The following is a 12,799-nucleotide window of genomic DNA, read 5'->3' on the forward strand; positions in this document are numbered from 1 at the left end:
ATGGTCAAATGAATCACTCGGGCCGGTCCAGCACAGGCCCGACTTGGCATGGTCTGGCTCCGGTACGCGAACGGTCTGACTACTATAACGGGCCGTGTCATACCGGCTCAGAAACAATTGCGACCTGGTCGAACGGCGAGCACAACAGGCACAGGCGACAAAATAGTAACAAAATTAAAATATATATAAAAATAGATAAAAATATAGAAAATAGGTTAAAATAGCTACAAAATTAAAAATATAGAAAACAGAAAATAACCGGACCCATACATACCAGACCGGATTGTGCCTAGCTGGGTCGTGCCCGTGCTGACCTGACTCAACCGGATCGTGCCCGCGCCAGCACGCTGTGCCGCGCGCTCAGCCCAAACACGGCCCATAGCCTCGTGCCGTGCCGACCTGTCTCGGCTCGAACCGTGACTGAGCTGTGTCTATAGTGTCGTACCTCAGATCAATTCAATAGGCACAACACATTTAAACATTTTACCCACGAGTCGTCAGTTCACTTGCCTACAGAGAGGAGAGAGGAATAAAGCGTAGATGTAGACGACTACAGCCTGCAAAAACATAGTTTGGCAGGAGTCAAGAGGAGCCTCTTTAAAGGGTCAAAAGGAGCCAAGCCAAATGATCAACAATTCAAAATGAGAATCAGCACATTGTTATCCGATGATACCGTCTCGAATTTGCATTGCTCGTGCAAGTTTTCAGTGAACAGAAACTAGAAAAAAAAGAACAGAAAACAAGTAAAGCCAGTCGACATTCGATATAATACTAGACATTCCGATACTACGAAACAAATGCCAGAAGCATTTCCATATGACGTCGTGCGCCACCCTCACGCAGCAATGTATGAATAAACGCTCCAGAACTGTCCTGGGTGACGGTCTTCCAGGCAACAACGAATGCTAGCACATCTCAGAAACCCAGGGCCCGGTGTAAGGTACCTTCAGCTTCAGGTCTGAAAATACAGAGATGCAATAAAATGATTTGTTGAATATGCATATTCTATCTCCGTACAGAAGTTTGACACTGAAGATTTAGACTCTACTAGGCCCCTACTAGTTGAGTTTCAGACTAGCCATTTTAACTCAAGTTTGAGTTCTTATCTCCAAGTCAGAATCCCTAATATTCTGTTTAAGAAACTTACAACGAACGGTTCAACGAAGGGATTTCTCTCCTGCTGTCAGTTAAGCTTTATCTGCATTGTCGTGCTCATCTGCAGGCTCACTTTGCTTCCGATAATGAAAATAAAGAAACTGAAGAATAATCTACGCAAGATGGTTAAGGGGCTCTTTCCTATGGTACAATTGTTCCAAATATTTAATACAGAAGAGCACAGGTTCACGGTGCACGAAAACCAACATATTTATTCGATTAATTCATGCAAAATTGCAAATGTGTTTCACGTATGCATGCCGAGGTGTCTGTTTTCTTGAACAGAAAAGAGATGAAAATGACAGTCTATTGCCTCTACCAAAACATTCGGTTCTTGGATTATCATGTGTTTACTAATCTTTTGTCAAGTATCAAGGATTAGCTATTATATACTCACCAAAGGGCCAGTCATCTTCTGAGTCACATCCTCCTCAAACATTTTGTTATATTTTTACTCAAACTAAGAATAGAAAGTAGAAACCAAACCCATTATGCTCAAAGTAGAAAAGGTGCAAAGGATACAAAAGAATCCAGCAAAACACATCCTCCAGCATCTACGAGCCATGGGAGATTTGGTCTAAGTTTTGACCAGTCCAAGCTATTTACAAGTATACTGCATTGGAAAAGAACGAATGTGAGAACAATAAAACATGCCACTAGGTTTCAAGATCACAACAGAAGAGAAGATGATGCGCTCATTTTCTCAAGATTGAACTCCAAAAGGGCAGTGACAACTTTTGCAGACTACATACAACAGTAAGAAGGCTAATGTCTCACAACCACTTTGGCTGAATGGCAATTTATTATATAACACATGCAGCTAAGTTACGAAGATTATTCTGGAGAAACTCCGCCATGTAGCTTGGCTAGAAAGCAGATACTACTGAAAAAGAAGAAATTTAAGAAAGTTGGGTACATGGGTTACCTTCCTACGTATGTCGAATTTCCGACTAACGCGAAGGAAAACATTAATGGATTGAGCCCCTGAATCAAATTACAAGTCAAATTAATTAACAATCATAAGAAAAAATCATTCCAAACGACCTACAATACCAGGTAACAATTGGATAAAAGTTACATAATTTTACATTCTTACAGAAATAAATTGTTCAAAATTTGGCTCCTGAATTTGAGTAGCAAGGTGCACAGAGTAGGTAGTTATTAGGAATTTAGGACTGTTCACTCATAAAAAATAGGACGGGAGGGCTGTCTTCTGCCCAACATCCATATGTGAGATGCAGAAAAATGTTGTGCAAGAGACTTATCATCTCGACTCAATTTTTAAGAGAATGAATTAATATCAACCAGAAGTACTAAACATTTTTTCCCTTCTAGGATTATATTGGATTGTTAATAACTAGACCACTAAACCAATGGTTCTTCACATTTTCATTACAAACACACAATATTCTGTAAAACAAAATAGTAGATGAACTACAACCCAAATGCTAAAAGGCCTTGAGCTAACTATTCGTAGTAAGACTAATTTTCTTTGCTGGCCACTTTTTCACCAAACTCTATCCGGATGAATTTGTATAGTTTTTTATGATCTCTATGGCATGTGTAGTGTTACTGAAACCTTTTAGAAGAAAACTGCCTATTTATTGTTGTATGAACATTTATTTATTTATTAAAAAGTGCAAAATTACAAACAGCATAAGAAAAAGTGGAGGTGACTTCTGCAATAGCAATAGATTGGAGAATATCCATGGAGATGAAGGTAAACTTGCCTCAGCATGGCCTCTTTGCATCTGCAGGGTAGTAAAGAAAGGTCAGAACATGCTATGAAGCATTGTGCTATTATTCATGAAGAGATTTTCTTAAGTTCAACTACAACAACTATATATTAGTAACAGAAAACATTTTAATTAAGCAGATGCATAATAGGAATATGAGTGAGTGAATGAATGACTACGATTTCCTGATACAGGTACTTTCCATCGCTCATCCCACAAAAAAGTAATAAAGTTAAGGTCACTATGTGGCACAGCCATCCTGGTAATGTAGTACTCCATACGGTCACAAATACATGATGTTCTAGATAAGACACGGTCGCCAATGTATAGTTTTGACCATTACTTTCCTTTGGGATATGTTTATAAAGTCCAATAAATTTGTGATATTATAAAATCATTTATCAAGACAAATCTACACATGATTTTGATGTTTCCAAACTGAATATTTTGAAAGCCATTGTTAGTCAAAGTTTTAAAAGCTTGACCCAACCTTATCCAAAACGTCATGTTTTTATGACCAGAGGGAGTTTGAAAATATGTCTTTCCCGTAAGCAGAATTATACTAATAGGAAAAGTAAATCTTCAATTGTTTGCAAGTCTCACATTCAAAAAAATCTGGGGAAGCCGTCCGCCCATATAGATTATTGCCATTGCCCAACCAAGAAAGCTTCCAATTTCATTTCCAATGCCATGGCTGAGAGAAGAATGTCCATGGTCATCCTATGATGCAAGAAAAAATTAATTAGGATGTGCTAATCACCATTGAAATTACAAGAAATTCAAACTAGTTAATTTAGTTCATGCAAACTGCTCTGTAAACCAGACTCTGTTGCAGCCCACAGGCCTGAAACTGGAGAGTAAATATCTGCTTACCACAAACAGTAAAAGCCTTCTTCGGACTGGTATGACAGTTCCACTTGGCACTTCCCTATGTGTGTTTTCAACCAAAAAGTGCAAGAGACACGTGCCCAACAGAAGACCCATCCATGGTGCCTGAATTACATTGATAAACTCTTTTGTAGTTCCAACCTAAGGAAATAAACTAACAAGTTGATTGCAGGATAACTTACCACTGAGAGGGCATTTTTTGTTACAGTAGGTGGTGCAGATTGTGCTGAAGCAATTTCACCAATTAAAGATTCCCTTTGGTTATTCGTTTGTGGAGGAGACCTTGATGACTGACGATTATTGCCCAACCATGTACCTGCAATTGGCACTGGACTCCTTGATAGAGATCTTGCTGACCTGTAAAATCAACTAGAAAGTTAAACGATCCTGAACTTTTACAGTGCTCCTGAACTTGAATCTGTTAGCGTATTGCCTAGTTGGCAAAGACAGCACCATCCAGCAGTTACTATTAATAGCAATGTAAGAGCATACTTCATTGAGCAATCAATACCATACAAATAAAGAAAATATAACATTTTGATTTTGTCCAAACAGAAATACAGGGAAACATTAAGGAGCTCAAGAACATTACACATAGTAGTAGTCTGTGCTGGGGCTGCTTGGAGCATGGTATTGTTCGGAAATTTTCATATTAACAGGAATAGGTGAGCTTGGAATAGGAACTAAAGCATCTGACTGGTTATTGTTTCTGGATGCCCCACCATCCTTGGCGCCCAAAAGCTTTTCGCGCAATGAAGCATCCCCACGCTGATGCTTCTGAGGCTGAAAATTGTAGGTGTCCCCCAAAATAGAGAACAATTTATTTAGAAGATAGTAGAAGTTAAAAGTCCGTGACAATATCAAGTGAATCTGGACTAAAACTAAATAAGTCTTCACATGTCATATCACGGACTGGCAGCACACAAAGAACACTAAACTACTAAGATATGGGGTGAGAATGCATGAATCCAGAAGTGCAAGATATACAAGATATATATATATATATATATATATATATATACAAGATATATATATATATATATATAGTCAATTGTTAACAGAGTGTCGCATCAGTTTCCTAATATTCAGCAAAAATGATTCATGCAAAAATGGATGCAAACATGATTATCTGCAAGATTTGAAGTAGTCACCTTGCTAGTTGCCCTGGATTTCTTTGCTTTAAGACGGTGGTAAATGTGGCTATAGTATATCGTCTGTGCAGTGAGAATCAGAGTTGTGAAGGTATATAGCTACATTGCAAAAGGTAAGTACAATCATTCTGCTGCAGGAATCGGAATAACATAAGTCCAGAAACTTGGTATTATGCCTTACCAATGCCATGTAAAACTGTGTCGGCAGCTGCAATATAAACAAAATGAAAATATAATTTGACACATCTTTCAGAAAAAAGTTCTTATGTTATCTCACGAATAAATTTCATCTTGTTAAACAGGGAAAAGATTAATGTTTTAATGCATAATTGAGCAACTTATTTGCAAGCATCATCAGAGTGATCTGCTGTACATGCCATATCATTACAAAGGTTACAGTAGATCTATTCGGAACCAATGTCACCTAGACACGGACATGGGTGTCGGTCCGACTCGGATTCGGGTGTCTGATTCGGCAAATAAAATTTGGACACACGAAATAAAACTCGGAATCTGACACGGGGGTCGGAATCCGACTGGGATTCAAGATGTCCAATTCGGCAAAAAAAATTGGACACGTGTGTCCATATAACACTGTTCGGAACTAGTCTTTTTTAGACCTAGAATTGGAACCCTTGTCTAAACGTTCATATTCCATAGGCAAAAATGTGCTGGTTTACATATAACTGCAAATGTACTATACAACTTAATTATGCTGGTTCAAGCCTTCAGGGAATAGTGCAGGCTGGCACAAATGAGTGGATTGATCATATTTAGGAATAATAACACCTCATTACCCTATCCAAAATAATTGTTATTATTTTCAATGAGAAGTTGGTATTCAATAAGAGACAAAACTATTAATGTCCTACAATATCAACATGTCAAGTTACTATTAAAGATGACTCCGAAAAAGTACAATGGATCTTACAGTAGCAGGTTCCAGGAAGCAACCGACAAGGTTAAACAAATCCCTGCATAATTATAGAAGAATAATATGGAAAATTAGACAGGGTATCGCGCATAACATCAATGTGGAAGTACAATTATTGTGATATGGAACACAAGACATGAGAAATAAACTAATCACATGCAAGGAGTAGAAGACATATGAAACAGCATACCCAACTATCCAGGTCATTAGAAAAGCAATAGAGAGCCCTTCTGTTGACTTTTGTCTGTAATTTGTTATTATCTGTGGCACCTCGGCGACGCCCCAGCTAATGACACTGATCAACCCAAGTGTCAGGGCAGCACCGTCCTTCTGGCTGCACAAGCAGTACTTCAGGTAGACCCGAGCCCATTCTGCACAGTGCCGGGAAGAAGAGCAGCTCGGAGGTGGTGTTCTTCCAAAGGTACCCATCTGCGCTCCAGACCTGAGGCACATATTACAGAAGATTGTTGGATTGTGAAAAGTTGTATCGACAATTTGATCATTATGCTAGCATTAAACTAATTGCCTTTATTTTAGTAAGGTAGGATAACCAGATCTTTACAGCCTCAATCTAGCATATTTTGTTTCTGTTCTGAAGTATTGCCATATTTCTCTTTGTAAAGATTTTTTTTTCTACTCGAAACGCCTATAGCAAAATTGATTTACCTTTTTTCCGTCTTTTGACTCAAACGATGGAACAAACAAACCGTTTCAATTCAACCTTTTGAAAGGGAACAAATGTAGCATAAATTACAGACAACCATGCTCAACCAAACGGAATAATGAATGGGACCAAAATAGAATATCCCACGCACGATTTCTCGTGTGTTCTGGGGAAAAAAAGAAAGATCTAGCTCTCTCCACAATTCACTTGCAAACACAGAGAGAAGAGAGAGAACATGACTAAGGGGGTAAATGAGAATCCATCTCAATAAATTACATCCAGCTTCTGCAAGGATGGACCAACACAGTGTAAATTTTGAATTCAAATCGTGGAAATATTATCGATAGAGACATCAAGAAGCCTAGAGGTCCTGCACTATTCTATTCTTTTCTTTCCACATGAAGCACCCACACAAACAGCTAAACGTCATGGACAAATGCAAACTTCTTTTGTCTTCCCTCCTCTCTTTGCAGTTGAAGCCTTGCCTTCAATCTACCCTTTACCTATCCGCCAAGGTTGCACCCACTTAGGCATGGCAATGATCCGCTGAGTCCGGTAATTGCGTCAAGAAACACAACAACTCAAAACCACGTATCCTCCCGGGAACAAAGGAACGAGGAGCATACATCAACCGACTGGATTGTTGAAACACGTTAAAGATAATTCACAGCTCGCGTCGTCCCAGATTTGAGTGGATTGAACAAACCGCACAGAATAGCCTGATGGCATCCTTCTTAAACAAGAGGAAAAGAAGGAAAGATCAAACTGAACGCACCTAATCGCTCGTAACCGGGGCAGACTAGTGGCAAACTGGCAATGCGTCACTGCGGAGAACACGGCCAGAAAAGAGCCCAATGCGGTGGTATCGAAAGCGCAAGGATCACACACCGGCGGCGAGCGAAAAGGATCAAATCAAATCAAAACCAGGGCTCCAACGCGACCAATGAATCTTTATCGATAGGACGCGACCAATCGATCTCGCCGGCAGACCGACGAAAGAGATAGCCTTTTGGCAGACGAAAAGAAACGAACCAGAAGGGGAAGGAGGCGTCACTTACCGGGACGGGAAGGCGGAGCAGGGGAGGAGCTCGTGCCAGAGCAGCTTTCCTTCTCAGAGGGAGGGAGTGGGAGGGAGCTGGGGAGAGGGATGGACTTGTGGGAAGGGCGGAATCGAAGCCGAGAGGGGGAGGCCGGCCGATCTTTATTGCCCGCCGCTCGCCTCGCCTCGCTGCCGCTCTTGGCTTCGCTCGCGAGCCCCTTCGGTTTTGGCAGGTTGCGCCACGTGGCTTCCCCTGCCCGCTCGGCGCGCTCCCTGACGGGTGCTCGCTCTAGCGCCCTAGGCCACGTGCGGGGCACGTAATCTGGGCCGGCTGACCGCGCGTGGTCCCGTGTCTTTTCCCGATGGGAGCAGAGGCGGAGCAGATCGGTGGTCCAGGCGCGCACGCCTCTCGACCCCAGCCCGATCACGAGCCGGCGCGGTTAAAAAGCACGTCTAAATAAAATTTGTAAAGTGAGTGATAATTTACGGTGGCAATAGGTACAGTGGTACGGGTGGTGTTACATGTACTCGTATTTATCCATTTTTACTCACCTGTGTGTATATCTGCGTATGCTCACTGACAAAGAGTGGTTCTCAAACCCTTTGTATTCCGGTATACCTGTTTACCCACTGTATGGTTGTGACGGTAGTGGCAAATTTAGAGCTGGAGGCGACAGAGGCGCAGTGCTAGAGACGGCAAGGCTAGCAGGCTGGATGGAGGTGGGGCGCGGAGCTGGGGCAAGGGCTGTGTGTGGATGGGGTGTGCCATGACGACCGTGGCGTACTTGCGACTGAGCGTGTCGATGTGGTGCCAGTGGCGGCACACCAACAAGATGGTGTTGTGGTCCCAGGGGTCCTACACGCACCCCATCACCAGCCCCAGTTGGAGCAGCCACATAGACTATAGCTTCTGGACGACACTCGGTCTTAGCGCTTGAGCCACTTAGGCATCAAGTAGGTTGAGCCACTAAGGTAAGGTCTCACCACAAGTCTCTCTTCCGGTCATTTATCGTCGTCTTCACTTCGGAGCCTAAGCCACCAAGATAAGGGTCTTGTATCCTCATATAAGCTTCGGGTCACCGCTCCACACCAAGTCGTAGGGTTAACAAGTATGAGCCACTAAGGCTCATGGTGCCGGCAAGTCACAAAGACTTTAAGGTACTGGCGTACTACTTGATACAATGTAGGATCACTTATTGATCCTCTCTCTAGGTAGCAACACGTAGCAACAATTCTATCTAGACCTATTAGCACTAATTACTTTATAATCATGTGCTTAATTACATTGGATGATCACTTTTAGCATTTTGGTAGTTTGGATGTTTTTTCAAGTATCTATGAGCTCCACTGGACTCCAACACACTTATGACCAAGTAGAGGGTATTTGTAGCCTCAAACTCGCGTACTAGTCGTTGCTCCAACGGTCATAAAAGACTGTGTACACCAGATGATCCGACGCTAAAAGTAGTACAAACACCAGACCATCCAGTGTGTATATCAGTAGAAACTAGCAGTTGGACCCGCACTCAAACTCATTGTGAACACCGAATGTTCTAGTGTAATCTTGAACTCCATCACTAGACTATCTGGTGTGTAGTCTTAAGCTGATCGAGCCACATCTCACTATTTATTTGTCCAGTGTGTATAATCTTTTGTTCACCGGACCATCTGGTGTGTACAACTCCTCTCTTCATTGAAAACCTTCTGTAAAATGCTCCGATGAAGCCTTCAGTGTACACTCCTCTTCATCGTTGGACCATCCAGTGTTCAAACCTTTTCTACACCAAAATATCCCTCTTGGAAAATGCTACAGTATGTATATCCTCTCTGAGCACTGGACCATCTAGTGTGTACAAATCTTCTGCACCAAAATATTCCTCCTGAAAAATGCTCCGATGTGAATATCTTGCTAAGCACCGGACCATCCGATGTAGTCTTTATTTTCTCCTCTAAGCTAAAAAATACTTCGGTGTGTATAACTTTCAGAGCACCGAACCATCCAGTGTTAACAACTTTTTCTAAACTCGTCCAATTCAAACTTTCTTAAGTTCGACTTCGGTGGCTTCTTCGTGCATTGCATCCATGAGACCTACTGAAATATATACTTAACAAATATGTTAGTCCCATTGACTGTGTTATCATTAATCACCTAAATTGCATACATGCCTTAAAAGGATCATGTTTGCTACAAGGAGACACAACGACGATATGAGAGTGCGAGGGAAGCCTGGTGATGTCTGCATAGGAGAAGAGGGGCGGAGTGGAAGCCCCTGCAAGGTGCTCGGATGTAGAAGGATCAATTTGGACCTAGTTTAGCATTGGCGGGGGGTGCAGCGGTGGTGGATCGGTGAGTTTATGAAGAAACCCCCTAGATCTGGCTGGTGAGTGTTATTGGTAGTGTGATTGGAGGGGTCTGATGGCGTAGTAAGGGAGCAGAGGACCATGGCCGACGCCAATTAGAGTAGCAGCACTAGCGGGAACCCAGTAGCCAGCTACATGACGCGTAGGCGCCCAACACAAGAAGAGCTAAAAGACGAGGCGACAATGCTGAGGATGTAGTGGCGTCCCTCTTTGGATCTAGGAGATGGAGCAATAACAAGCGCCTTAGCTGCGAGAGGAAGCAGGTGATTCAGAGGGCAATGGATAGTGGGCTCGACGAGGTGAAGTAGATACAGTGTGACGGCGTGGGACGATGGTGACGAAGGATCGAGAGCTCATCTTCTGCATGCTACCTCCGAGGAAATGCAGTTGAACCATGAACGTAGCTGGTGTTGATTGGAGCTTCGATGGCGTGGGCAACATTGAATCTAGATGAGGGCGACGCAGGCTTGAGAGGGCACAACGGCGAGTGATGAGTTCCCACAGACAGTTGGGGCTTCAAGAGGTGGTGGCAGGGTCATCGGTTAGTGGAGGGTGCAGATCCGTCGGTGGTAGCGCCCGACGTGGAGGAGGTGGGTGCAGGGCAGTGGCATCTGATGGAGAAGGTGGATGAGGGGTCCAGAGAAATGGTGGAGGTCACAGTGTACGATGAAGCAAGGTTCCAGGGTGGCGGGGCATCGGCTGAGCAATGGGAGAGGGATCACCGATGTTGAAGTATTAGTGAATTGCTTGTCTTTCCCTATTAGTTTAGGCTTTTGGGTGAGTTAGTTAGTAAATATAGCTCAATATGGAATCAAAGTCAGAGGTCTCGAATTTGAATCTTGATCACTTCAATTTAATAAAAATAAATCATCACACATTCCATGTAAAGCCTGAGTGAGCCTAGCTCGATAACTGATGCCGAAGCGATAGCGTACTGCAGTGACGAGACGGGATGGGAGCCCTGGACTAAAGGTGGCAACAGGCAAAATGTCCACGCGCAGAGGCTACACGCACCGCGTCCGCGAGTTAAATCCTGCACCCGTGGCCGCGCCCACTACCTGCCACAGACAGGAAACGCAGCCGGTGCCCGCCGTGCCAGCGGGCACACCCGTATGCCCACCAGCCATACAACAACAACCAACAGTACAACACAATATCAAGCTTTAACATACAGTACAACACAATATCTTTTCATAGCAATAGCCAACAAAGCAACATGTACATACAACAATCTTATCAAATGTTAATATTCAAGAACAATAACAATATCAAGTTCGAAGTATCTCATGAATAAACAATAGTGATAACATCTCACATAGTTCATACAACGATAATATAGCCAGCAAGTACTTAGTGCATCTCATGTAGTTCAACAATGATCACATACAGGAATACAAGATTATTCAACAACACAATTACACAATAAAGTTCATTAATAAGAGTCAATAGTAGTGATGCATGATTCTTCCTTCATTTCTTCTTCAATGTCTTCAAGGAATGACCAGAAGTTATTGAATTTTCCATCGCCTTCATCTACAATCAAGTTTCATGTACATTAGTAGTTACAACCTACAGATCATCTAGTAGAAAACTAGAAATAGAATACATTGCAAATGCACATTTGTTTACCTTTGAGAGTGTGATGAAGCAAACTTTGGCTGCACATCATAGCTTCCAACATTTTAGGAGTAAGATGGCTACGATGCTCACTTAAAAGCCTCCCACTAGTGCTAAAGGTTGATTCAGAAGCTACTGTGGTGATTGGAATAGCCAAGATGTTATGATCAATAAGTCTCAAAGTGGGATATCGAGTTCCCTCTAACTTCCACCAACCAAGGACATCAAAATAATCATTTTCATCATGAGGAAGAGTTTCGTCATCCAAATAGCGATCTAGCTCATTCTTACTTCTAACAAAGCTAGTAGTCTTCTTATTTGCAGCAAGGGTTTTAAAAATTGGCAACATAGCAGCTGCACCAACTGAAGAAGAAGCACCACTAGACGATGTATGTCACACCCGGTTTTAGAAAGGGGCAAAACTAGATGTAAACCACATGTAACCAGGATCAAATTTCATACATGCAGCGACTTCATCAGTGTATCACATCTAGTGTCATTATTACAACGTTTTAACTATAACAAATAATGAGACCAAAAAGTCTTTAACAAAAAGCACACAGCGATACTCCGCGAAACTCCAACTTCCACAGGCATTTGACCGGGGGAAACGCCAGCCTAGCAGTCTTCCTCTTCATCATCGAAGAAATCTGGATCTCCTTCATTGTCTGAGCAGCGCTTGAACGGCATTTGGGGTAAAAACAACAAGTGTGAGTACAACTAGTACTCCGCAAGTGTGGGAAATAAAATGCTATGCAAGCTTAAACAAGGAATATGCCATAACAATTATAGTTTTGCATAAAAGCCAACTGTACTACGAAGTTTTATGAAAGCAACCTACTTAACTAGGTTCATCATCATTAGGCCTCCAACTCCTAGAACCATCTCCACAATTTTTCCCTCCACCTGAGTTCCCACATCAGGCTCCCAACAAACCAAAACGATCCAACCCTCTTGGCTAATCATGTGAGGATCCAAGTCTCTCATAACCGTGAGCACGGCTGTTATAACAGTTTTACACTCTGCAGAGGTTGTCCAGCTTTCCTCACAAGTCGTGATTTTCCTTGTGCCGTGTCCGCGAAACACTTAACACACTCCAGTGGTGTGTCGCCCGAAAAGTCACTACAAAGCCGTTACAAATTTTCATCTAGTAAGTGCATACCCGCTAGGTTTCACCGCCGTCAAAGTGACATCACACCACCCAGAAGCCCCCTTTTGCGCCTTGTAGCTCCAGGAAGTTTTCACCCTTCCCTT

The 12,799-nt window shown here is 42.5% G+C and overlaps 1 protein-coding gene across 3 annotated transcripts; it reads right to left on the bottom strand.

The window, feature by feature from the left end:
- Positions 1-625: 625 nt before the first annotated feature.
- On the bottom strand, positions 626-7,785 carry LOC133909647 (uncharacterized). Of its 3 annotated transcripts, none has more exons than XM_062352191.1 (14): positions 7,587-7,785; positions 6,055-6,306; positions 5,862-5,904; positions 5,112-5,138; positions 4,931-4,993; positions 4,372-4,562; positions 3,962-4,136; positions 3,765-3,884; positions 3,495-3,611; positions 2,886-2,906; positions 2,081-2,139; positions 1,678-1,768; positions 1,148-1,268; positions 626-958 (listed from the first exon to the last, which is right to left on the bottom strand). In XM_062352191.1, the coding sequence occupies exons 2-13, from the start codon at positions 6,291-6,293 to the stop codon at positions 1,188-1,190; spliced, it is 1,227 nt and encodes a 408-aa protein (XP_062208175.1). In that variant the 5' UTR covers positions 6,294-6,306; positions 7,587-7,785; the 3' UTR covers positions 626-958; positions 1,148-1,187. The 3 variants fall into 3 exon arrangements, with proteins under 3 accessions (XP_062208175.1, XP_062208159.1, XP_062208167.1); XM_062352175.1 differs by having other exon boundaries at positions 4,931-5,029; positions 7,587-7,784; XM_062352183.1 differs by lacking the exon at positions 5,112-5,138 and having other exon boundaries at positions 4,931-5,029.
- Positions 7,786-12,799: the final 5,014 nt, after the last annotated feature.

Source organism: Phragmites australis, chromosome 1 (assembly GCF_958298935.1).
Source record: "Phragmites australis chromosome 1, lpPhrAust1.1, whole genome shotgun sequence".
In the NCBI taxonomy this organism is placed as follows: domain Eukaryota; kingdom Viridiplantae; phylum Streptophyta; class Magnoliopsida; order Poales; family Poaceae; genus Phragmites; species Phragmites australis.